Source organism: Cajanus cajan, chromosome 9 (genome assembly GCF_000230855.2).
Source record: "Cajanus cajan strain Asha chromosome 9, NIPB_CcT2T_4, whole genome shotgun sequence".
NCBI classification, from domain to species: domain Eukaryota; kingdom Viridiplantae; phylum Streptophyta; class Magnoliopsida; order Fabales; family Fabaceae; genus Cajanus; species Cajanus cajan.
The window spans coordinates 49,959,231-49,985,964 of record NC_138525.1 but is presented as its reverse complement, the minus strand read 5'-3'; the positions used below and the strand labels follow the sequence as shown (position 1 = coordinate 49,985,964).

At 29.3% G+C, this 26,734-nt stretch overlaps 3 protein-coding genes across 8 annotated transcripts; 1 reads left to right on the top strand and 2 right to left on the bottom strand.

Annotated features, from left to right (window-relative positions):
• Positions 1–4,122: 4,122 nt before the first annotated feature.
• LOC109804638 (putative histone-arginine methyltransferase 1.3) lies at positions 4,123–7,356 on the bottom strand. Of its 2 annotated transcripts, XM_083064023.1 has the most exons (4): positions 6,981–7,356; positions 6,650–6,712; positions 6,376–6,478; positions 4,123–4,663 (listed from the first exon to the last, which is right to left on the bottom strand). In XM_083064023.1, the coding sequence occupies exons 1-4, from the start codon at positions 7,158–7,160 to the stop codon at positions 4,653–4,655; spliced, it is 357 nt and encodes a 118-aa protein (XP_082920149.1). In that variant the 5' UTR covers positions 7,161–7,356; the 3' UTR covers positions 4,123–4,652. The 2 variants fall into 2 exon arrangements, with proteins under 2 accessions (XP_082920149.1, XP_020222059.2); XM_020366470.3 differs by lacking the exon at positions 4,123–4,663 and having other exon boundaries at positions 6,143–6,478; positions 6,981–7,355.
• A 2,415-nt stretch (positions 7,357–9,771) lies between these two features.
• LOC109804967 (hyperosmolality-gated Ca2+ permeable channel 2.1) lies at positions 9,772–21,878 on the top strand. Of its 5 annotated transcripts, none has more exons than XM_029272669.2 (12): positions 9,774–10,050; positions 11,445–11,803; positions 12,849–12,995; positions 13,382–13,445; positions 13,572–13,781; positions 14,987–15,172; positions 16,574–16,739; positions 17,615–17,823; positions 18,089–18,367; positions 20,881–21,114; positions 21,425–21,602; positions 21,683–21,878. In XM_029272669.2, the coding sequence occupies exons 2-12, from the start codon at positions 11,526–11,528 to the stop codon at positions 21,769–21,771; spliced, it is 2,040 nt and encodes a 679-aa protein (XP_029128502.1). In that variant the 5' UTR covers positions 9,774–10,050; positions 11,445–11,525; the 3' UTR covers positions 21,772–21,878. The 5 variants fall into 5 exon arrangements, with proteins under 5 accessions (XP_082919999.1, XP_029128503.1, XP_029128504.1 ...); XM_020366896.3 differs by having other exon boundaries at positions 16,574–16,872; positions 17,547–17,823; XM_083063873.1 differs by lacking the exon at positions 21,683–21,878 and having other exon boundaries at positions 9,772–10,050; positions 16,574–16,872; positions 17,547–17,823; positions 20,881–21,046; positions 21,415–21,604.
• A 1,977-nt stretch (positions 21,879–23,855) lies between these two features.
• LOC109805119 (uncharacterized) lies at positions 23,856–26,464 on the bottom strand. The gene is made up of 3 exons (XM_020367098.3): positions 26,331–26,464; positions 24,525–24,947; positions 23,856–24,401 (listed from the first exon to the last, which is right to left on the bottom strand). The coding sequence occupies exons 1-3, from the start codon at positions 26,376–26,378 to the stop codon at positions 24,189–24,191; spliced, it is 684 nt and encodes a 227-aa protein (XP_020222687.1). The 5' UTR covers positions 26,379–26,464; the 3' UTR covers positions 23,856–24,188.
• Positions 26,465–26,734: the final 270 nt, after the last annotated feature.

The window sequence follows — 26,734 nt, the reverse complement described above, 5'->3', positions numbered from 1 at the left end:
CTGACAGTATATAGGTAATTTACTCATAAAATAATCCATCATCGAGCTCTTTCAGTCTTTACATTTTATGAGACTCTTTGCACCCATTACAATGACGAAAGAGGAATGGGTGCATAGGAAATTGCATAAGATTAATTTCCAGCATAATCACTCAATTTTAAATGGTTGAAAGGGTGTTAATATAAGTGTGGGGAACTGATAGAATTTGAAGGGATTACTCTAAATAAATGGTCTTTAGGAGGGGATAATTGAGAGATTAAAACTGTGTCCATACTTTGAAGAGGTATGGATTAAAATAGACAAAAAAAAAATCGAATTAAAATTGAATTGGTTTTAAGAATTAAAAAACAAAAATAAATGACAAGATTTAGGTAAAAAAAAAAAATTGAATACTAATGATGTCACGTCGCAACTATCTACATAAGAGAACTTTGGAAAAATTGTACTCCTATCATGAGATTTGTTTAAATTGTACATATTTTTCATCTAATTTTTAAAAATTATCCATTTTTTTTATAGTAAAGACATTAGTTAAAGTGAAAAAAAAATAATTCATATCCTGTTAATCATATATATTTTTATTATTCATTTTTAGATTACATACAATATTATGTTTTTTTTATGAAAATTTTTACTATTCTTTAATTGTGAAAATAATAATTTCTTAGGCCATTATTTGAAATTATTCTTTAAAATTGATATATTTTTTAAACCACAACATGCATGATATTTATGATATTATTTGAGAGTTAAAATTGAGTAAGAAATCAAGTTTCATTCAATTGTTGACACTCGCATTAATAATTTGTTCTCTTTTAGAAGTGTTCAAATAATGTTATCCTATATAAGGGAGGGGTTGTACGTGTCACTTAGATAAATAAATAAGCGTTGCGTTGAGAAGGTTAGTATTCACTTAAAAACTAGAAGGGAGGTGTATGTCATTTAGAAAGACCTTAGGAGAGGTTGTAACATTGTGAATTTTATTAATAATTGTTGATTTAATAATATAGTTCTTGTTATGATATGATGTTTAAGTATTGTCTTTAAGGATTAAGAAATTCTCATAAGTTTTTGTTGTTTAACAGTTGGTTTGAGCTGAGGTCAAATTGACCAATAACAGAAATGTATATAAGGTTTTTCTTAAGATATGAGTTTCATAAGTTCATTTCTTTAGAAAAACTAAAGAGAAGTTAGAGAGAGAAGCTTTGGAGCCTTAGAGAATTTCTTATTTTCTAAGTCTACTAGAAAGTTCTAGAACCCTTTTTGGAGTGAATTGTGTAGTTGTGTAGAAATTCAAAGCTTTTGGAGCTAAGAATTTGAGACCTCAAAGCGGTCATGTGAAGTTCTCCATAGGATCTCATCCTTTTTCTTCTACCCCTATTTTAGGTGATTCAGAGATAATGGAAGCTCTTGGGTTTTTGTTGTTGAATGAATTGTTGATCTCTTGCTTGAATTATACATTATTTGTGGTTGTGTTGATTGAATTTGAAGATGAAATTTTTAAGTTTTTGAGTTAGTGTGATGAAGCTTTCTTATGGGAGAAAATGATGGTTTTTGGCTTTTTCTATAGTTAAATGTTGTTTTTGTTGATAAAAGTGAATTGATAGTGATGTATCAATATTGCTTAGTGCATTACATGAATTTGTTGAGTTTCAAGTGGAATGAACCAAAATATGATTCTACCAAGTGTAGAAATCGTCATCACGTACATCGAGTGCATCTTCATAGCATTGGAATTATGTAGGCTAGAGGCTCTCTACATTACTGATGTCAGACGCAAGATTGGTAGTGTTGAACATGAGTTAGAGGGGAGCTTTTTGGCTTGGTTACATTGGACGTAGGTTGAGGGGCATCAGGCATGGTTGCCTCGAGAGCTCTTTGACTTGGTGATGTCAGACTCTAGTTAAGTGGCACCAAGCGTAATCAAGTTAGTAACTCTCTGCCTAGAATACACTGAGTGCGAGTTGAATGGTGTCGAACATGAGTTAGGATAGAGGCTTTCTGCCTGAATGAGGTCAAGTGTATAATTTATTACACTAAGCATGATTGTCATAGGAGCTCTCTACCTCATCCACGCTAGATGCAGGTGGATCGGCGCCAGGTGTGGGCAAGCTATAGGCCCTCTACCTCAATGATGTCAAGCTTGGGGAGAATGGCAATGATTGTGGGTTATCAAATGAAAATGTGTTGTTAAATTGACTAAGTTTTGAACATATGTGTAATAAATTGAATTGCTCACATAAATTATGTTGTTATATAATTCTATCTCTTTGTGCATTGATCTAGGATGATGTATATTGATGCTTAAGTTACTTAAAAATAGTAAGCTGGTTGTGAATGAAAGTTGAAATGTAGTGAAGTCATATGAAGTGTAGGGTTGATAGTAGTTGTGTTGTGAATAGTTAATGCATGGAGTTGTACTATGTTAATTAACTTAGGACTAAAGGAGAGATGTCGTTTTAAAAGATGAATATCTCATTGTGAGGATATGGTGTTGTTGTGCTTTACGAGCCTAATTGTTAAAAAAACCTTCATGAGTACATTTGACTCTTGAAGTGGAATGTTGAGTCTCCTTTAGGTCCTTAGTTGACACAGTATGAGGATTAGGTCAAGTTATACTACTTAAAAGTGACCAAATAGAATCAAATAAGGTACAAGGTCAAGGGCCAAAATCCCTAACTAAGTATTGGAAAGGGTGCAATATTTGGAGGGTAGTTGATTAACTAATTCCATAATACACTTAGTTATGCATATTAAGTTTGTGGTAGACTCACACCCAAGTTGTCATAACCTTGACAAGAATACTATACTTTCTTAGTTTAAGTAAAATATGAGACATCATGTTGTATTATGGATTTTTATCCAAATTTGTTATTGATTTAGCAGACTCAAAAAGATCGCATTGTTAAGTTGGTTTGATAGGGTCAAGTCATTTAGACTACTCACTTGTGTTGTAAAAGATCTCTTATTTGAAATACGTGAAAACACATTATGTAGTTGTGTTGATATGTCGTGAAGTTGATGTGGCTTGAAAGTTGACATGTGTTGTTATGTAGTAAAGTTGTTTAAGTTGTTGTGTTGTAAATAGTTATCTTGTGAACTATTGTGTTGATTACATGTGTTGATCACATGTTGTGTTGAATTGTGGTAAGTATGGGTGGTATGCTAAAATTGTTGTATAGTTAGTTTAATACTTCTATAATATGTTGTTTCTTTTGAATCCAAGCTTACCCTTATAATTTCCTTGTGGTTGGACTGTGATGATCATACTTGTAATGGGAGTAAGGCAAGAATAAGTTGGAGATTGTATATGTTGGAGGATGGTGGGGTTGTGTTGGAGCTACTATAATGTAGTTGTTGCTTGACTGACATTCATATGTACAAGATTTATGTTGTAGTCTCACTGAGGAACATTTTATGATTTTAGTAGATTATTTTCCTATACACACACACACACACACACATATATATATATAGGGGTTATAATTACACTGGTGTAACTTTTACTAAGTATTACACCGCTTAGTAACTTTATATTAATTGTGAATTTTGTAAATCCAATCGTTAGATTAAAATTTCATATCACTTTATACGTGTATATCAAATTTTGTTAAAATTGAACAACAATTTGAAGGTAGCAATTTTGCGACCGAATTTTTTGGTAGCAATTTTCGTTACTAATTTTTTTATTTATTTAATAAAAACATTTTAAAAATCAGTCTTTAAATCGGTCGCTAAAAACCTGAAATAGCTACGAATAAATTCGGTCGCTATTTCGGTCGCTAAAAATTTGAAATAGCTACAAATTATTTTGGTCACTATTTCGGTCGCTAATAACTTGAAATAGCTACGAATTATTTCGGTCGCTAAAAACTTGAATTAGCTACAAATTCTTTTGGTCGCTATTTCGATCGCTAATATTAACCAATATTTTTAAATTCTTTTTAAATTATAAATTTATACCTGTTAACGAATATGAAATTAACAATATATTTATTACACAATTTATAATAATAAACTAGAACATTCTAAAAGACATAATCTCATCGATGTAAATTTATATTATAGTGAAAACTAAATAAAATATAAGCATGTCAATATAGTATGCTAAAAACACAATAATAACATAAAACGTTTAAACTTCAACAAAGTAATAGTGAAATACAATAAAATATCCTGAAACAAGTAAAATAAAGAAGCTTAATTAAGGGTCTTCTGCTATGTCATCAAGAGCATCATCAACAGCATGGTCAGGATCATCTGGGGTAGTACTCGGTGCAGGAGGGGTTGGCCTTAAAGGGTCAATGTTGAGATGGCGTAGTATATACTGCATCTGCTCATCATGCTGTCGTATATGCTCTTCCAATGTTTTTTCCTTTGCTTCCTTTGCAGCAAGCTCAGCATTTAATTTAGTTATCCTATTTTGCATTTCTTCTATCACCCCTGCAATGACTGGTAATAGCTATGACATAGAAGATTGTGGAAGTGTTGAGCGAATGAAATCATCGGTCAATCCAGCAAGCCCATACAAGTTCCCCTTCGTATTCTTTTTAACCACCTGCAAATAAACTTCATTATCACTAATACAAGTAGAAGCAGAGCCCTCTGTGTCATCCTGTGTAGCTTGTTGCTTGACTTCAATTAGACGCTCCTTATATTTCTCCTAAAAAAATAAAAAATATTATTTCAACAAAAATTAAAATATCACTAATATTCTTTGATTTTAATTCAGCAAATAATTGTTATTTTACATCAAATAATTCAACAAATAATTCCAAGACAACAAAATCCACAACTGATATATTTAAACCCTTCTTAGAGTTATAAAATTAATTGGGAAGAGAACACTCACTCTAACACTCTTTTAATTATTGATTCAAAATCATAATTTTTAGTTAATTTTACCACTAATCAGAATCACAAATTATAGATACAATACTAAAAAAAATAGTAATTTCTAATATGTTTCGACCAATAAAAATCGACATCAATCATGAGCAAGGTCAAATCCATTTTATTAGTTCTTTAATGCGTAGTTCTTTTCGATCAGAACAAAAGATACATTATTGTAGTTATGCAAATAATTTGATATAATTGATATTTTTAAGATCATTTAAGACAGCAGCAGTTCTTTTTGTCACGTTCTTACCTAAACTATCAGATTTGTGAATGGAAAAGCTATCAAGAAACATTTGCCTCTCCGAATAGTAATGGTATTATTATTCTAGGTATGCAAAAACAAGAACAGGCATATAAAACAGAACAGAGGACATGCAGAGAGATGGAAGTGATGAATCTTTTAAGTGATCAGTAGCAGAGTGTATCGAGTGAAGGTTCAAGTTCTCAACTATTGAAATATATTGATGAAAAAGTATAAGTCCTCAAACACTAGATATATTGATGGGTATAACAAGATTAAATGTTACTTTCAAGTCTATTATAAGATATACTATACAAAATGCTTAATCAATGATTCTATTTCTTTTATATTACAAAATGCTTAACAAATAAAATTATTTATCTAACTATGATACGTGTAGGTCATTTTTTTCCCTCATTCTGGTTATTAACGAACTATGGAGACTCCAAGTCCAATAGAGTTTAATAATATGGTTCTTGTATCTAAGTGTGATTTATTAGAGAGAGATGAATAAGTGAGTGTCATATGACAAGGATGTATGCTGATGGCAGATCTGAGAAGGTGGGAGGAAAGGGTTACCACACACACGTGCACCATTACCTTTTCTTGTTCTGTCAGGTGCGTGTTGTTCAAATTGCCCTTAAACCCACAATCAGAGTTACCAAGAGCTCTCAAACACTGTTTCCTTTTCCTGTTCTGTCAGCCATATTCAAACTGCCCCTAAACCTGCAATTGTGGCCGCAGAGCAGCCGCCTCACTCCCACTCTAGTAGCAACATTGAAAAACCACATGATGGCATCAATGTAGCAGCTCCATGCCGCTCCGACTGCTATTGACAACCTAGGCTTCACTAGCATTAACTAGCCTAATAAATTTGTTAGTTTGCCATAGATCAACTTCCAAAATCAACATGTGAAAGAAGAAAATCTTTTTGGCCAGCAGACAAGTTACATATATGTTGAAAGTAAAACGCTTTTAAATAATAATAATAATAATAATACATTAAAAGAAAATGCTTATGCATATATATTCCAAGTTTTACAGGTTTAATAACTAATATTCAGTTGGTGCATAAATATCACTCTGACCACCAAACATGACCTGAAGCAATTAATTAATAACAATAGAACATGAAAACATGGAAAAGGCCTTTGCCCGATGTGCAATTGGAACAATGTCATCATCTAACAGAGGCCATTCCACAACAAGCTTTACACCCATTTTCAAAACAGCACCTTGAGTATTGACTTCCTTCTTCCACTGTTGGACTACACAATGGAAGGCCGCACTCTCCTCCTCGTTTCTAAACTGGATAGTGACTCCCCTGGAATACAATGTCTGGTTCAAAATAGCACAGTTAAAATGCATTAGTATTTGGATTCAAATATAACATAAATACATTAAGACGATTTAACAACAAGACAAACCTTACGAAAACAAAAAAATCATCACACAGGCATTGAAAATTTCCAACCATATATAGCTTAGCACAAAGATTTTGCTCTGTACCTTTTTGCCAGCATCAGATCTTTCCACCACGCACACCGATAGAACAGGACTCACCTTGAATAACTGTCAAGTTAAACCACAAATTAACAATAATTAACAGATTCTAATGAAGATTATCGTCTCATTCACTGAATGCTTCGCCATTCAGTGAATAAAAGAAAGTGACACGCAGCATTAGAATTCAAAGAAAAATAACAAGTAAACGCCGAGAAAAAAGAAATTCAAAATTAACCTTGCCGCCGTATTAGATAAAACAAACAGTTTGATAGCTGAAAAACGTTTTGATTATTCTTGCATTTGCTAGGAATAAAAGCAGAAGGTGAAAATGAACCTGAACAATTCGAGGATCGACACTGAGGGGAATCTGGTGAGATTGGTTATGAATTTGGAGACCGTCAGAGTCGAAGCGAGCAATTCCCGGTGAAGCGGAAGAAGGAGGTGAAGAGAGGTCGGAAACTGAGGCCAAAGCGAACTCTCGGTGCTTCCACTTTTGCCCTAACGAATCCTCCATTATCTTATTCTTCTCTCTTTCGTTCTCCACCAAACCACAACTCTCTTTGTATTCCAAGCATGACGCATGCAACTATGTGAGTGAGAGTAATTAGTTATATAACTAGGGTTTGGGGGTTCCAAAAATTGAGAGCCGCCAGAGGAGCGGAGAAGAGAGGGCTTTGTTCTATGCTCTGGTGAGTTACTGTGTCAGCTATATGGGGTTTTTATTCTGCCCAGGAGAAGGGTTTATTTTTTTTATTACATTAATTAATTAATTAGTTATTCTGAATTATTTTTTTTTATTAATTATTCTGAGTCATGAATGCATTTTTAAACTCTATCGTAAGTTACTAAAATGAATGACAAATAAGATTAAATTGAAAGTTTTCTAACGTAAGTTACTAAAATAATGCATGCTTTCTCTTCATTTTTTAAAATAATATTCTATTTTATTCAACACGTCCAATTAAATATCCAATTGAAAGAGTCAGACAACAAAAGGTCAAAAGATAATAAAATATTCTAATTAAGTAAATTAAATAAATTAAATTAAATTAATTAAATCTTATAATGGTTATTTTTTTAATGATACTAAATTAAATATTCTAATTATTTTACAATAAATTAAAATGAAAAGATAATAAAATATTTTAAAAGATAATAAAATATTTTAACTGATATTTCAAATAAAACACATTAAAATATTATAATCAAAACAAATCCAATATTAAATCAAAAGATTATAATTAAAATTTTTTCAAAATTTAATTAAATATTTTTATCAAAGAAACTGATACAGATTTTAGATTTTATTTACTATATTTTATAATTAAAAGAAATTCAATATTAAATTATAAGATAATAAAAATTATAAGCTTCTGTATTATATATATATATATATATATAATTACTTTCAGTAGAATATCAATGAATCAAATTGGCGTAGCGGTTTCGTGGTTGGCCCATGATTACCCACAGGACCCAGGATCGAAACCTAAGTTTGTTTGTATTGTTTAGCTACCGAAATTTAATTGGTCGCTAAAAATTTCAAAAGTTTAGTATTAGCGACCGAATTAAATTCGTCGTAATTTTGAAAGTGACCGATTTAGCGACTGATTTTAATTCGGTCGCAAAATAGCGACCGAAAAATTTCGGTCGCTAATTTTGGTCGCTATTTTGTATTTTTCTTGTAGTGACTTATTTAAATGATTACATGGGTGGTTAATTTATAATATTATTCATATTATTTAAAAATTTAAGGATAAAATCATTTAAAAAATGTAGAGATGAAAAAATAGTTATAAACTCATGTATCCCATTTATTTATAGATATAAATATTATCTTAATATATAAATATATATCATGTTAAAAATTTCAAAATAGAAAAAAAAAATGCACCCCTATTATTTATAATGTACACTCATTCTTATGGAATTTTACTTTATGTATTGCATGTGGTGTAATAGTTGGTTGCGTGCTACGACAAAATAATCGTCAATCAATTATATTTGACTAATCAAACATTTAAGGTAGGTGTAATTTCGGACATAAGAATTTCAACAAATTTAAAATAACTATGTAAAACTTAATTCTAACATTAAAATGAAAAAAAAAAATTGTTCCTATTTGGCTAGATTGGTAAAAATCCAATCATTGAATAAATGATTTATATTGTCTAATAATTCATAATATGGATGGTTCTTGTAAAAAAAAAATCATTTTTATTCTCATATTAAAAAGTTTAAGGAAACCAAAAAATTATATATAATTTCTTATATATAGTTTTTCACATTCTTTAATCGAAAATGAAATTTCATCTCAATAATCTACACAACCTTTTAATGCAATTTTTTTACATAAATTATTAAGATGAAACTTCAATTCTAATTAAAAAAACATCATAAACAATATTTATAAAATGATATTTAAGTTTTGTCTTAAAAAAAGTCTTTAAATTCATCCTAGTATATTTCCTCCACAATTTTTTTTCCATCACATCTCATGCTACATGAATTTTTGTCTTAAAAATGACAAATAAATTGTATAATTTTTTTTACTAAAGTACTTTCCTAAATAACATGTTCCATGATTTTTCTTTTGAAATAAATTGACAACTAACTATTAAGAAGGGAAATGAGAGTTCTAAATTAACACAAAAGCTTATTTAATACAATTAGTTAACTGCGAGGCCCATAAAAACTATATGTGTCACAATTAATCAATCAAATCATGCTTGATATGTAGCCATAAAATTAAAAACCCTATACAATGAATCAACACAAGAATTTTAAGAAATGTCAACAAAAAGGAGTTAATGGCCTCATCATAATCCATGTGGCATCTCATTGAACATGGTAACATAAGATTGAGTCATGGTTCATGACATACTATATTTGAAAAGTTCTCATTGCCAATTAAGGTGGTTATAGGTTTGGCATCATACTAAATATCAATCATCATGCTTATGGAGCCATGATTTTATAACATGGCATTTTCGTTATTAATGATCATTACATCTATACTTTAGCAAATTGCGTGTTAAAGAGAGAGAGAAAAAAGGAACCAATAATGCACTGAGTTGTGACTAATGTGTTGTGATTCCTGTTTTAGTTATTTTTTTTACGAGGTGTGCAAATGAGTGAATAAGGGAAAAGAAAAAAAAAACAAAAAGAACCACAAAATTTAGGGTTTCGTTTTTTGCTCATTACGTTGGAATCAATCCTTTGCGTTATTCATTAATAACATATCCTTGTGAAGTAGAAGCAAGGCTCGCGGCATTGTTCTGCGAGTTTTGACTTTTAAGTCTCACCTTCTTCATCAACCTTTTAGCTAAGCATTTTCTTGTTTCTCCTATTTAGCATTGTTTGGTTAATCAATCTTCATCGACAAATTGTCCATTCATGTGTTGGTATGTTATGCCTCTTTGCTCTTTTCTTCTTCAGATTCATATTGTAACAATTGTTACTTCCTTTTAGAATTGTGTTTTGATTTTGTCTCTTTTTATTGATATTCATTCAGATTCAACTATTGTCATTTTTTTTGTTTATTTGGTGTTTGGTTAATTTAATTTTACAAATTTTATTTGTGGCTATTGTGGATTTATTTTTTAAGTTGTCAATTTGAATCTATTATGGTGATGTGTGTGAATCTACCCTTGGTGTTTAAAGATTTGATAGAAAACTAAAGGATCTTAAATTTGTTTGATTTTACTAATTAGAAAATTTAATAACAATTTATTTTGAATTTGTTTTGCTCTTTTTGTTTTTAGATTCCAAACCTTATGAAGGTTTTAGTAATGTGCACTATCAATTTTATCTCCCTAACATGAGAATTAAGTAAGGTTTTGAAAATTTGATAACAGATTTATTAATTAGTAAAATTTAATATCAAGTATTAGGAATAAAATACATTGTGAATTGATCTAATTTAGTTTTAGTGTTGAAATTGAATTTTTCTCCTATTATTTGTTAAGTTGTGTACTTATTGTAAGTATGAGTAATTAAATAAAATTATTCATATAAGATCAAATTCATTTCGTCTTTATTTTTTTTAAAGAACAATGAAATTTTTGTTTCAAATTAATTTAAATAATTTAATTTATTTTTTTTAAGATGAGTTCCAAACATGTAAAGTGAATATTTTAAATCAATTCAAATAATATGAATTATAATTTTTATTGAATTTAAATGAGACTTCTAGGTAAACTTTTTTGTGGTATCTATTAGTAAGTTGAAAAGAGCTTTCAGAAGCTAATGAAACTTGATGCCAAGTAACTTTGCATTATGTATAGTGCTCTTATTAAATGCTCCAAAATTTTCTACTAGATAAAGTTATGGAGTTAAAATGTTGTTGTCAATGATATTACCAATTCATATTATTATTATTATTTAATTATCTTTTCACCCTCTCTCTCTCACAAGTTTTATAGTGAATTTCTTTTTTATGTGTACCTATTATTCATTTTGAAATGAATTTTAGACATGTATAATATCTTATAAAGTATTGATTATATAATGTCAAAGTGAATTATTCATGCTTATGGTCCTTTTAACTTTCACTTCTACTCCCATCAAGTGTGTGTATGGGTTATTGTTAAAACTTTTAAACAAATTATCTCTTTTGCACTTTAATCTTTTGTGTCTCTTTACTATTACTTATTGTGGCATAGTAAAAAATCTCATAGTAACAATCACATCCTAGTGCAACTTAATAAATAAAAGGATCTTTCAATGATGCATTCATGTTCTTATCAAAAGAAATATATTTCTAACTAAGACATTGGTTAAATATACAATTTTTCAGGTGATGGACATGATTTTGATTTCTAATGTCCTTACTTTGGGGTAATGAGATGTGTCAGGTTTTGAAGTACATTGAGCAGGGATGGATATTGCTGCTCTTTTAACTTCTACTGGAATTAATATTGTAATTTGTGTGGTGTTGTTTTCATTTTATTCTATATTAAGAAAACAACCCATCAATGTTAATGTGTATTTTGGAAGAAGATTAGCCTCTCAACATTCAAAACGCATTAATCTATGTCTGGAAAGATTTCTTCCCTCCCCTAGCTGGATATGGAAAGCATGGGAAACATCTGAAGATGAGATAATGGCAATTGGTGGATTAGATGGTGTGGTTTTTGTGAGGATACTTGTTTTCAGGTTGTTCAATCCTTCTAAGATTTAGTATTTTTAGTTGTGCCTTATATTATTTGATGAACCTTTTTGTTAGAGTGAATTGTGTTCATATTTATTAACTTTTTAACATGAAAATTATTAGATGCCAACCTATACCAAGTATCAAGATTTTTGATACCTAGTTATGTAAAAGTGAAGGTGTTATAAAGTTCATTCTAGTAAATATTTTTAGGTTACTCTCTATAGTTTATATATACTTAATCTCTATATGAATACATATCAGAAGTATAAATTTGATAACATTTATCTTGCATTAAATGCTATTAAAACCTCAATGGTCAATATTAATTAACATGTTAATTGTGTTGTTCAATTTTATCATTTTGTAAATGGTTTTACCTTGTTTCAAAAATAATTTCTCATGAAATCACTATTTTAATCATTTTGATAAAAATGCATTTAAAAATTGATAGTGTAAAGAAACTAGAACATTCATCCAAAACTCATTCTTAATTGCATATTTATATTGTAAAATGGAATTAATACTTAAAATCTAATGTAATTATATTTTATATGCTCATGATATCTATTAATCTATCATCTATGTTAATGGTTTATGTCTATATCATAAGACATTAGTTTAAAAACTTATACATAAACAACAATTTGATATTTATGCTAACAAAGATATAGATAAGATTATTGTTGACTTCATATGTTGGGTAATTAATATAGGTAATCCAATACTCGTCAAGTACCAAATAAATCAATAAAGCAAAGTGTGAACTTGCATTTTATCCTTTATAAATTTATGTACTTTTCAATTAAGCATGATAAATCATCATATGCAGCCTTTATTATGCCTTGGTTTTTATGTATTAGGTTTCAACTCTTATTTATTTATTTATTTATTTATTTATTATTATTATTATTATTATTATTATTATTTAAATTCAAATGACTTCATCATACATTTTTAAAAAATATCAAATAAAAATTTAAAAAGAAATTTAATTGTCCATATTATGACTTTTATTAATAATTGTAATGTTGTTATTATCTCATTCAGTATTCGAGTGTTTTCCATCGCTGCTGGCATTTGTATTATTTTAGTACTTCCTATAAATTACCATGGCCAAGACAGAATTCATAAGATTATACCTTTCGAGTCGCTGGAAGTTTTTACCATCGAGAATGTCAAAGAAGGTTCAAAATGGTATGAGTTATATCTTTTTTCAATAAAAATATTATTTATATTCATTTAATTAAAGTAGCTAAGAATGTGTGCAAGTAAATAATTTCAATAGAGTATATAGGTTGCTTTATTAAGTTTTATAGGTAGGAATAAACAATGCTTTCAAAAGAAAAATGTGGATATGCTTTGTCCTACTCATGGCTAAGTAAACTACTAAACTTTTCTTTATTGAGGAGTTTATTTGTGCTATCTGTTTCTTCCAAAAAAAAAAATGAAGTGTGAGCAAGAAAATATAAAATTTCAATTTCTATTGATTTGACTCATTTTCTTTATTTATTATTTTTTCATTTAAAAATGTTAGTAAATTAGTAATTAATGCTTTTTCTTTATTTTTTGTGTGTCATCAGGCTTTGGGCTCATTGTCTTGCTCTATATGTCATAACATTATCGGCTTGCACTCTTCTTTATTTTGTAAGGATATGAATTTATCTACAAGATAAACTTTTGTACCTATTTTTATGAAATGACCTAACAAATTAATTTTTAGTTTTACTTTTTCTATTTGTAAATATTAATTTATTGGTGCATATGTTTTAGGAATATAAAAGCATTACTTATCTGAGGCTACTACATATTATTGGATCACCTCCAAATCCTAGTCATTTTACAATTCTTGTTCGATCAATTCCTTGGTCATCAGAACAATCATACTGCGAAACTGTAAAAAATTTCTTTTCACACTACCATGCACCAACATATTTGTCGCACCAAATGATTTACAAGTCTGGTACAGTTCAAAAATTGAAGGTGAGCTTCTTAATTCATTTAAATATTCTTTTTATCAGTATTTAGTTTTAGCTATATTGTTTGCCAATTTTATATATATGTAAAGCTTATTATTTAGATCATTTTCAATTACTAAAGTCATATGTTACATTATTAATGTGTATTTTTTAATAGGTTATCTAAGATGATTATTTGTTTCAAGTTACATAGAACCAATATAAATGTTTATTATGAAAATGTGTTATCTACATTTCTTTTGTTTTATAATTCTATCTTTATTAGGTGATTCGGTATGATATTTGTATCATTTTTTTAATGAACTTACAAAGTTTTGGAAATATCTGGTATAAATAGAAGTTCATTTTTCATTATGACATATGCCTTTCATTTTATAACTTTATCTTTAGTTTTATTGTATTGGTATACAAGTTATTATACTCTACAATAATTAAAATTTGGCTTTAAAGAAACAACATAAACAAAAAGGTAGGTGTAACAAAAAATAAGCATATCAAGATGGATGTTTAACAACACAAAAAAGAATAAGATGTATATGAAGAAGATGACATCTATATAGATAAAGATGATAGAAAATTGGTTAAGGTGGTTTGCACACATGTAAAGAAGGTCTCTAAAGACACTAGTGACTAGAGTAGATAACATGATTTTTGGCCATGTGAAAAAGGGTAGAGGGAGACCAAGAAATGCATTGGAAAAAATTATTAAGGGGTATCTTATGATGAATAATATTCTTAAGGATTTAGTTCTTAATTAAGATTAACGATGTTGTTGTTATTCGACAAACCCTATTGCGGTTGTTGTTATTTCAAATGACAAAAAAAAACTTTTTTCTCTTTCACTTATGTATCAAGGCTTTTAACATAATAGAAAAAATTGTAAACTTTCTTATGCATATCTAAGGTGTATATTGAATTTCATTTCTTAGATAATGGTATGATATTTGAGACATTTCTTAATACCATGAAGTCATTCTCCATTTACCTATTTTAGCAATTGATAAAATATAATTTGGTTAAGTTCTAAGATTTTATTTAAAGCTACTAACTCCTTTCCAGTTGCATTTAGACTATGATTCCAAACATTCAAGTATATAATGATTATTATTATTTTTATGATATTTATAGTTTATTTTTCAATAATATAAACTTACACTACTTTTATTTCTAGAACATCCATTCATTACATATTATAATCTACTTTTTCAGGATGATGCTGAACATATGTGTAAGGTCATTAAACATGCTTCAGTGGAAAAGACTTGCAAGTCCAATTTTACGCCATGTTGCTATCCTGGATTTGCAACAAATTCGTTTAAGAAGATTTCTAGTGAAATGGATAGTATACAAAGGAAAATGAGCTACAATAACATGCATTTAGATACAGGAGAAAAGGTATTATTTTTGCTAAATCACTTTATATAATTATGACTTATTGTAAGCTCTTTTTTTTTTAAATTGACATTGAAATACCATATTTAAAAATTTACCATGTGATCAAGATCCACAAATATTGTTGTATGAAAATAAGTAACACTACAAAAAGAAAAATGACCTTGTAGTGGTACATCTAATACTAATATAATAATTGTCATTAAAAACTATTTTTATCTGCAATATATGTTGGTTTGTGTTCGTAAATATATTCTCATAATTGTTAAAAAGTGTAAGTATAGGTTATAATGACACACGATATATGTTATCAAATCACATTTAAAATCAACACTAAAATTAAGTGTGAGTATATGTTAAATTGATTTATACCTACATATATTGTAGCTATAGTGGCATTTTTTTTGTATGTCAAGTTATGTAACATTCCTTGTAATGTAACCATTGTAATTTTTTTCTTTTTTTATTTGATTCTTACTGATAAATGTGATTATATTTTCTATGATACACTGCTTTGACTTGTACCCAATTTAAACTAGGGAAATTTTAATTGAAACTAATTTTATATAAAAGTTTGTCAAAGCCTCAAAAAGTAATTTACAATTTTCTTTTGATGAGAATACTGATAAACAAGTTTTTAGTGTGTTACATGGATAAACAAATGACCATTGATAGAGTTGCATTCTTTAAGGTTCTTTTGAAAACCAAACACTTAAGGGATGAACAAACTTGTAACATAGAGGAAGCCATGGCCACTCTTGACTTTTTCATAAAAATTGTATATCAATAATAATTTTATAATATTTCATAATAATTTATAATATTTGAATTAAGTAGGTATTATATTGTTTTAAAGATAAAAGAATCATTCTTGTTGCTACTTAATAGTTGGTAAAATTAGCATTTTGAGAAGAAAATATATATTAGGTTGATTTGTGCTTCCCAAAATTAGGAGACATGAAGTGGTATGCCTATATGGTGAAAAACATTTGAGATGTTTGATTTCGGACTTTGAAATTGTAGTGTATGTTTTGGATAGATTTGTGACTCTTTCAATCTTAATAGTTTGATTGTGAATTTATCTCAAATTTTATTTCTTTCAAAATTTAGACTTTGGAAATTTCAAATATGTGTAATGTTTCCTACTTGTTTATTAATCACGTATGGAGAAGTCAAAGTTGGGAATCATTTGTTGTCTCAATATAAACAGTGTTTTCTTCTTGTGTATGATTATACTTTTATCATTATTTATTGTTAGATAATGAAATTCATGTCATTATTGCACTTTATTATTATTATTATTATTATTTTCATTTAGAAGTTGTAGAAATATTTCAAGTTGGGTGATGTCAACAATTTTTTGTGTCCACTAATTTGTGCTTCATGTTTGGACCTTTAATATAGGATTGTGCTGCTGCTTTTGTGTTCTTTAAAAGTCGGTATGCTGCTCTTATGGCTGCACTTGTACAACAAACATCAAATCCTATGTTATGGGTGACAGACGTAGCTCCTGAACCACATGATGTTTATTGGTCCAATATTCGCATACCATATAGGCAACTTTGGCTTCGTAAGATAGCTACATTCGTGGCCTCGGTTGCCTTCATGCTTGTGTTCCTTATCCCTGTTACATTTGTACAAGGCTTGACTCAATTAGACAAACTTCAAAAAATGTTACCATTTCTTACAGGGATACTTAAAGAGTAAGATGTTGTTGCATGTATAAAAGATTAATGTCATGGACTTTTATACTTCGCGTAACTCAGTTTTTTTGGGTAAAATACATGTATTAGGATTTTGAAAAAAAAAATAACAAACATAATATTTTTTTTAAAAAAAGTTCATTTTATGCAACATAGTGCATTAATTTATTTTATGAATGTATAACTTCATTTTAATAGACAATAAAGAATTGAGTAAAATTACAAAAAATAATTGATAAAAATATTTGTAGTTTTGGAATAAGTAACTACTCAACCAATAAACTAAGTTGAGAGAGTACTTCATGTATAATCACTTGATAATCATTATTCATGAGGTAAATATGCTTTTTATTCTAAGCTTTTTAAATATGATATATTATCAAGCTTTAAGTTATTAGCATGTTTATTGCTTGTTTGTAGTGATAGGATCATTATGTACATATTAGTTACGGTTACTCCTTGCTTGTTCTTTTACTCCACCAATTTATGATTTATATTTCTCACAAACAATGCTAAAATTTTGTAATTACATATGTCATGTTTTCTTGTAAAAATTGAAATGATGACAACTTAATATATTGAGAACTCGAACATGGAATATGAAGTGTTTGGTAAAAAATTATTAACTTCAAAATGGTACGAAGTTCATTGTAAATTGACTTGTTTTTTTGCAGGAAAATTGTGAATCAGGTGGTGACTGGTTATCTACCAAGTGTGATATTGGTTTTATTTTTGTACGCAGTTCCACCTATGATGATGTTTTTTTCTGCTGTGGAGGGTTCTATTTCTCGCAGTTCAAGGAAAAAGAGTGCATGTTGTAAAGTCTTATACTTCACAATTTGGAATGTGTTTTTTGTTAATGTATTTACTGGTTCTGTTATTAGTCAACTTTCAGTCTTTTCTAGCGTAACAGATCTTCCAAGTCAACTTGCTAAGGCAGTTCCAGCACAGGTGATATATCTTAGTTTCTACAAGAATAATCTATATTTTTAATCTTTTATCCTTTGTTTATACTTATCTTTTTGAATATGTTATAGAGTATTGTTGAGTTGTATTTGTGAAATGATTTTCATGCTATTGGATGTATTAGGGATTTGAGCTACACTAAAACATTGAACATACTCGTTGATTCTCTTTTCTACCAATGTTTACTATAGATAAATTAAGTCTTATGTAATTAGTGATCACTTTACTTTGACTTTTTCATGTTATGCAGTCGACTTTCTTCACAACTTATGTTTTATCATCTGGTTGGGCAAGTTTGGCATGTGAAGTTATGCAATTTTTCCCTCTTTTATGCAATATTGTTGAGAGATTCATACTTAGGCATAAGGAAGATACACTGAATGGCAACCTATCTTTTCCATACCATACAGAAGTTCCAAAAGTCCTACTGTTTGGATTCCTTGGGTTCACTTGTTCCATTTTGGCACCCTTAATATTGCCCTTCTTGTTGATCTATTTTTTCCTTGCTTACCTTGTTTACAGAAACCAGGTTAGTTCATCTATCATGTGTTCATCTTGTTTATTCCTCATTATGGACTTTATTGCATTTATTTATTTCCTTTATGTGAAAAAAAAACTTAACTTATATATGTATGGATATGTTTTTTGTTTATGTTGTTGCATTTTATTTTATGAGTTAATATCTAATAGACATAGCTAGACATAATTACTATATTTGAGTAATGATTGTTTTTGACCAATGTTATATGATTTGAGTGTTTAATTATTTTGAAATAAGGTGAATCAACTAGTTGAAATGTAGGGTTTTTGTTTTGCTATGAGAGAAAAAGGGTAGGGTTTACAACATAGTTTCATGTCACTAGTTTTGCATATGAAACATTTATAATAAAAAGGAATTAAAGAAAAATGTGAGAATTATAAGTTAATGCTCATGACACTTACCAGATCTTATTAGTAAGAATATTTCTCTTCCTTTTGATTGAAACAAACTAAAACTTGTTGATTATATACAAAAAATTTGATCATGGAATATCATTTGCATTTACTATATTCTATCAAGATTTTGATTATTGAGTTTCAAAAATCTAAAACACTATATGGCTAAGTTCTCAAAAGGTTGTTTATAGAGTTTGATTCTTTCTTTAAGGAGGGATCATATTACAAGAGTAATTTTAATGGTATGTTTGGGGAAGGTGATTTAGTAGGGAATGGAGAAGAAAGTGAGAGGTTATGAAGGAATTAAAAAAAATGTATGTTTGGAGACGATGTTTTAAGTGAATTTGTGATAAAATTGTGGTGGAGTCCATGTGAATTTAATTTCACTCTCTTGTAGGTGGATTTTTGTGGAATTTTCCACAAAAAAAAAATACTTGAAGAAGACTACCTACAATATTGTCTAAATGTATATTTAAAAATAGTTAGTAAAAGATAAAAACGTAATTGTCTAAATAATATATTTTTACATAAAAATCTAACTATATATAATACAATGTTAAAATACTAATTTCTCCCAATTGCTCACATAATTCCACTATACCAAATAGCTACAAATTCCACATTATTTTTTTACTTATTTCCTATCAAATCAATTCTCATCTATTCTCTTCCATTTTCTTCAATTTTTCCCCATTCTCCTAACAAAGCATAAAAGAGTTACTCTTCAACCTCACTATTTATTTTCTTTTAATATTTATTTTCTTTTAATATAATGGTCAAAGACAAAATATTTGTTAGAATTGTTCGATTAAAAGAAGATATATGGTGAAAATAAGGAGTAACTCTTTTAAATTTGCTTTTAGAAAAACTCATCATTTCTCTCATTATATATATATATATGTGTGTGTGCTCAAATCTATATACATTTGCCAATTTTCTAGCTAGAATAATATAATAATATGGAGAAAATAAAAAGGACTAGTGTATACTTAGATTTTTACATTTAACGGTATTTGATTTTTTTTTCTAGGATAATTTTCTTACCAAAACTAATGATGCAGCCCATTTTATGATGTGAAAATGATGTTTGAATTTTGATTAATGGACAGTGATGGATCAAGTTGGTATAGAATGAAATAATATTAAGTTTCATTCAACTTCATATAATATGTCTCAATAATATTTGGATTATGATGACTAAAATAAAGGTACAATAGTATAGTAATTTTAATTTCTCTCTTCTCCCTTTCCTTCTTTTGAATATAATGATAAGTGTCATGAAATAAAATGAATGAAAGGCAATAAAGTCATGTTCATTTATTAGATACTTTATTATGGAATAAATGGTTTTATCCTAGCCATTAGGGTTAGTTTAGTCTAATAATCCAAATGTCTCAAGCATCTTTTCTTTCCCTTCAAAGTTGTCTAAAATCAAGAGATGAATTTACCATAGTGTTATCAAACTCAACTCAAATTGATTGGTTGGACCAATCGGATCAAGAATAGGTGGTGTCAGCAAGTTGAGTTAACAATTAGACAGGATATAGATTGACTTGGTGAAGATGCCATCAAATTAGCCTAAAAATAGTTTTAAACCAATAAATTTTGTTCTACTTGAACCTATGCTAAGTATTATGCACGACTCAATGCATGTTCTGCCCAAAGAGATGTTGTAGACTTGTGTGCCTTGAGGTGGGCTTGTTGCCTAAGCAATGTTGTTGCACTTATTTGTAAAACATCATTGAAGTATAAAGTAAAATAAATAACTATATTCATAATCAGGACTCAAACCCACTCTCTTTACAATGTTGATCACTTTAACATACCACATGGTTTAATAAGTGACTTACTAGTTTGATCAATAATCCACCAACCTGATATCTTGATCGAGTTGATGACCAATCCAATTATGATAACATTGATTTGTCCCCCTCCATTTCTCACTTTTCCTCCTTAAATTTTGAAATAAAATACTTTTAAATTAACCCCTCCCATCCTATCTTTTCTCCCAGTTAAAACATTATGATAGTGATTTCTTTATTTATATTTTTTACCTTAAATTAAAAAATAAAAAACTTTATCTAACATCAATATTTTTTTTTCCAGATTATCAACGTGTACATTACAAAATACGATAGTGGGGGTCAATTTTGGCCAATTGCTCACAACACAACAATCTTTTCATTGATATTTGCCCAACTTATTGCACTAGGGGTGTTTGGACTTAAGAGCTCATCAATTGCATCTGGATTCACCATTCCATTGTTGATTGGTACGCTTCTATTTCACCAGTATTGTAGAAAACGATTTCTCCCAGTGTTTAAAAGCAATTCAGCACAGGTAAAACTCACTCACTTCCTCTATCTTTAGGGTTGGCCTAATGATAAGTGAATTATAAAGCAAATCTTGAGACAATTTTTTTTTCTTTATATGAAAAATGTGTACATTGAGCTACACTATTTTGCAAACATGAGACATTGATGTCATCATATATGACTTTTTCACTTTAAAAACTTAATATCACATGAATTTTTTATGGTAGGCATAAAACTTAAGCTTTATTGCTTTAGTATTATCTTTGGGTCAGCCCTACCTATCCTCACCCCTTATCTTTCATTCCACCAATTAAAACTAATTCAGCTTGCTTCAGATTCTTATTGACTTGGATTTGAGAGATGAACGCTGTGGAAGGATGGAAGAAATTTATGAACAATTGCGTACAACCTACAACCAACCTAATGTAATGTTGCATGCCTCGTGCCATCCCCAATGTTGTGGTCATCATGAGAACAAGGATAGTGGTGAATCTTCAGAAGATATGGAGAAAGGTTTACTTTTTATACAATCATTGTGATTTCACTTTTCGAATAATGTTTAAGAACCTAATAATGTTTGATTCTTCACTCAGGTAAGGAAAATAATCAAAAAAATCGACCACAAGCCGTTCAACGCTCATTGAGCTTGAGTTCGGATAAATCAGTACTTGGTGTAAATTAATTTGTAACTGGAATTGTACAATATTGTATAAAAATATCATTATGTGCTTTAAAGGTGTCTGTGCATAAACAATTAATCAAGTTAAAATGAATATTTGTTACATTGTTCATCGAATGTTTCCAAATGTAAATAGCCTTTTTTTTATAAAAGGATTTTCAATCAAATGTGAATAGACATGTAAGAATACAACAATGTCATCCAAGTAATTTTGCAGCTGCTGAGGTCATTTTCATAAATTAATCAATGTTGTAATAACGTATCTTAAATTATATTGACCTCTAAATAGTGCAAGGTTCAATTTAGTGATGAGAGATTAAGATAATATGAAGAAAATCTTAGATTATAACTTTGTTGTCATTAATGTAATCATATGAATTAAAAAAAAATGTTGATCTCTAAGTACTTTTTACTTTGTAAGTCTCGATATTTTCTCATCTTCTGTTTCATTTTATCTCTGTTAGAACTTCCATAAAATAAAAATAAAATAAAAAATTGTTTTTATTTTACATGTTCAAACATCAAACTCCAAGCGAAGATTAAGTTTTGTCATCTTATTTACTCATTCAATGAATCCCCATCTTTGATAGAGCTTATTTGTTTTTTTTTGTTCTAACATTAAATTCAATTCGACAGTGCAAACGTTGTAATATTTACTTGAAAGGTTGTTCACATCATGTTGCTAAATAATTTTCTTCTTTATGAATATTGAGTTTATAAAATTATATTTACTATAAAATTTGTTAAACATTATATAGAGTAACGGTTAGTAGAGTTATTTTACTGAATGACTTCTAATATATATCGGTGTTAAAAAAAAAAAAAAAGACTCCTAATATATATCAAATTTCAACTGCCAAATTGTTATATATTTTAATATTATCTCAATGATTATACAACACACATTTTAGGTACATTGAATATTTATAACCAGTTAACTTAATAAGAATCAATTTACTCAATAAAATATTTTAATTCAATAGTCCAATTATTAAACACTCTGTAACCTAAACATGTGCTAAATTGTGAGTGGTGGTGACCCAAGTAATGTGTTGGTTTAGGCTGGCCCAAAATAAAAAAGAAGGGAAATAGTAATTAGAGTGATTATTAGAACTCAAAAATAAATTGGGTGAGTTATTTCTAATTATTTTTTATGGGTCTTGCTAACCAGTATCATGGGACACTAGTTAAGAAATCGATATTAAAAAAAATTATTAAAAACTTCAACATTTTAACACAGAAGAATGTGCTAATAATAAAAAATACATATTTTTGATTTCTTAACTAGTGTCTTAATAGACTGGTTACCATTTTTATTTTTTTTATTTGGGGATTATTTTTTGTGTTTTTTTTTTAATTGTGTCGTGTTTTATTTTATTTAATTAATAGTCATTGATTGAAACGCATTGCTTCAATTGAAGTACCATCAACATGTTGCATTGCGGAATAAGCTCAACCTAATGCTCGCTTGCATGTGTAGTATTTCATTCTTCTCAAGTTTTTCCCACAAAAAAAAAAATACTTAGCACAAGTTTTCAGTAAATATAACTTTATTATATTTATTATTTTGGACACATGTAAGGAGTCTAATTTGGAATATCTCGAATTTCACATTTTCAATCTTGACTTTAAAATTGATTTTAGTTAATTATTTCATCATTAACAAAATCTTACAAATTAGGGAACACCCTAGTGTCTAGTAAAAAGGAACATGCACTTTCATATGCTACCATTTTACTTCCACTTTTATATAGGACAAATGCATCATCATTGACCCGTTTCAAACTAGTAGCAAAGCTCTTGATCATTAATTAGTCTCGAGTGAAATTTGCGCCTATTTTCTATATAGATTACCCCCAAGAATATTATTTGAATGAATTTCAATCCAAGGCAAATAAAAACAAACAAAAAATGCTAAAGTCTTTCTAACACTCTTACTAATATTTTTTCTATTATTAGCTAAAGATCACAAATTTTGATGGATTATATCATTCAGGAGAGACACTTATTAAACGAAATACATGACCGTCAAAATTTGTGGTTTATAATAAATTTCAACTAATAATAAAGTGTTAAAAAGACTATAGTTAGCATTCCTCGAAACAAAATGCATTATCTTTCTTGATAATTAAATGGCAATGCCCATAAACATAGCAAAATAAGTTTCTGTTCATCTATTTGTTACATGAAGCTTATAACTTGCTCCTCCCATGTTGCATCCACTCAAATAAGCATAAAAAATGACCACTTTTAATTAACATGTGCAATATCATTGGGAGTGGTTAGTTGCTGCTGAATGATATTCATGAAGGGTGGCAGAAAGATTACCAGATCATGTTGACCACATATTTGCAGAAAACTACAACCCAATCTGGTCATAAAGATGAGCCAGGAAACTGAACTTATCCATCAATCTATCATCATGAAGCCCTCAAACTGGATGCGCTACTTGTTTCTTGTTTGTTCTTTGCATCTTCCACAAAATTTCTCCAGAGCCACAAAATCTGCATCAGCCCACCATTTGCAACGTGCAAAAGAAACACGCGAGGTAGCGTTGCAAACCATGTGGACATGAACTTAACAAACACAAAAATGCAGTACATGCCCAGAAAATGCCATTTCAAATCCTTCTCCTGTGATGTACAAATCGATGTGGAGCCACAGCAAAAGCAAGTTCATTAACAGATTGTAATGAAACAAATAAATCAACTGAGCATATAACTGTGGATGAAATACACAACAAATTCAAAATATACCTCAGATCTATGAAACAATTCTTGTGATATCTCCTTCAAGAAATCAGCCACAAGACAGCCAACAAAGAGGGCAACGGGAATTATCAGTTCACGGTTGATGGAGAATGTATATACAACGTCTGATACAGAGCTAAAGATGAAAAATAAAATAAGAGACCATTTTACTGCCTCTTGTATAAGATTAAATAGTCTGTCTACAAGTATATGCTCAGCTTTCTTCCAAGGAAATTCTTGAACTGAAACTGGCATTGCTTCTTTGAGTTTCTCCCCCATGATCCCGATCTGCATCTTAACATCATTTGGCTCATTATGGTCTGCCATGGATACTTTAACAGATCTGGTTCGAGTATAATATGTTAGACGTGGAAGATATAATTCTGAGTATCTATGGAATTGATAGGGTTGGCATTGAAACAGCTTTACCTGCACAAATGAAAGAATTATTTTTACTAAAAATGAATGAGCAACGGAATAATGAGAATCTGCAAATTTCTAAAAATTCCATCCAGTTATGTTATATCATAATTCATAAATTGTTAGGACTGCAACTTCAGTGGAACCCCTCCCACATACATAATGTGCTCGTGACAAAAATGGCACAAACTTTTAAAGATATAAAATAATACAGTATTTGATTGTCAACAAACCCCAAATTGTCATATCATTGAACATCATCAACTTTTACAATAATTACTTTAAGGGAGCATTTGGTACACGAAAAGTTTAGTTTCCCATAAATTTGAAGTTGGGAATATTAATTTTCCATATTTGGTATATTATTTTAAAAATAACATTCTCATAAAACATTGTTTCTTGAAAATTATTTTTTTCGTAGGTTTCCTACAAGATCGTTTCCATGGGGAGGTAATAATTTAACTTTCTCAAGTTAAAATAAAAGCTTTGCTTTAGTAAAAATATCACATTACCTTTATTTCTTAATTTAATGCAGTAAAAATCTTTGATTTTCTAATAACATAATAATATCCCAAGAATATATGATCAACGAAACACATTTCAGTCATTCTTAGAGCATCTCCAACAGGGGTTGCTTATAAGCAACCCCCATTGCAGATGCTCTTAAGAATCAAAGTTCCTGGGATTCACGAAGCTCAGGAATCATGATTATTAGGTATGAAAAAACTTATAGTGTACCAAACACCCCCTAAAAGTCATACTTGGGGTCTATCTTATTGGTTTATAATCTTTCCACTAACACTACACCAAGATTAAACTCTTAACACATTCCCTTCAACATGTTTCAGCTAAGTTTATTCACAATATCAGAGCAATACTCATGATTCAGCTTAATCCAAATCTCAACAGTTTATATGCCTTTCAAGTTTCTCAACTTAAGTGGCACTTCACTATTTCTTTCTTCAAAACCGTTATATGTTTATATTCTTCCCCTGAAACCCAGTTTACTCCCAAGCAAAAATTGGGCATATTTCTGAATGATTATCTGTCTTCAAGTTTTGTCTTGATTTCCCTTTCTATAATAATACCTAATCAGCTCCAAACCGCACATTGCCCATTTGAATTTCTGCTTAATCACATTAAATTACTAAAATATATAGCACACAAACTCCCTTCAATACAAAGGTAAAAAAATAAAAAATAAAAATCATAATGCAAGAAGTTAAAAGTGACTTGATCATAACCTTATGGGTCATTTTGTTAGAATTAAGAAAAACCCACCAAAAACAAAAGGCTGAATTTCTAAACTGATGATGTCTCAGACATGATTTAACGTTATTTACACATGAGACGGTGTTTTGGTTGAAAACAATGAAGAGAATAGAAGCATACCCGAAACATGGGTGTTGAAGGAAGTGCAAGAGAAGGCAAAATCGCCATCCTTAGCTGCAACCCAATCCAATTCAGTGCAATGCAATAGCACTTCAACCTCTCGTCTTTCTCTAGGGTTTTGCGTTCAGACAGGTTTGGGCCTGGCCCAATTTATCTGTTACAAGGCCCATATGCGAAGCCCTATTCCAAATAATTTAGGGCCTTTGCTTAGACCATCGATCGTCCATAGTCCACAAACAATATGGATCGGCACCAATGTTGGATAGGCCCTTATTTAAAATATAAGTTTTACGGTATTACATCATTTATTTAATAGTAATAAATATAATTGTATTTTTTTTTCTCAATCATTTAATTCATGTATAAGCATCCAAGCGAATTTTTCAAATGATTTTTTTGGTTCT

What these genes read in the sequence shown, in the direction of transcription:
- LOC109804638 (XM_020366470.3), bottom strand. Translation starts at nt 7,160, where the DNA reads ATGGAGGATTCGTTAGGGCAAAAGTGGAAGCACCGAGAGTTCGCTTTG. An exon ending in TCGATCCTCGAATTGTTCAG is followed by an intron (nt 6,713 to 6,980) that starts GTTCATTTTCAC and finishes TTAACTTGACAG; the next exon opens with TTATTCAAGGTGAGTCCTGT. An exon ending in GATCTGATGCTGGCAAAAAG is followed by an intron (nt 6,479 to 6,649) that starts GTACAGAGCAAA and finishes ATTTTGAACCAG; the next exon opens with ACATTGTATTCCAGGGGAGT.
- LOC109805119 (XM_020367098.3), bottom strand. Translation starts at nt 26,378, where the DNA reads ATGGCGATTTTGCCTTCTCTTGCACTTCCTTCAACACCCATGTTTCGG. An exon ending in CTTCAACACCCATGTTTCGG is followed by an intron (nt 24,948 to 26,330) that starts GTATGCTTCTAT and finishes TCATTTGTGCAG; the next exon opens with GTAAAGCTGTTTCAATGCCA. An exon ending in AATTGTTTCATAGATCTGAG is followed by an intron (nt 24,402 to 24,524) that starts GTATATTTTGAA and finishes TGTACATCACAG; the next exon opens with GAGAAGGATTTGAAATGGCA.
- LOC109804967 (XM_020366896.3), top strand. Translation starts at nt 11,526, where the DNA reads ATGGATATTGCTGCTCTTTTAACTTCTACTGGAATTAATATTGTAATT. An exon ending in GTGAGGATACTTGTTTTCAG is followed by an intron (nt 11,804 to 12,848) that starts GTTGTTCAATCC and finishes TATCTCATTCAG; the next exon opens with TATTCGAGTGTTTTCCATCG. An exon ending in GTCAAAGAAGGTTCAAAATG is followed by an intron (nt 12,996 to 13,381) that starts GTATGAGTTATA and finishes GTGTGTCATCAG; the next exon opens with GCTTTGGGCTCATTGTCTTG.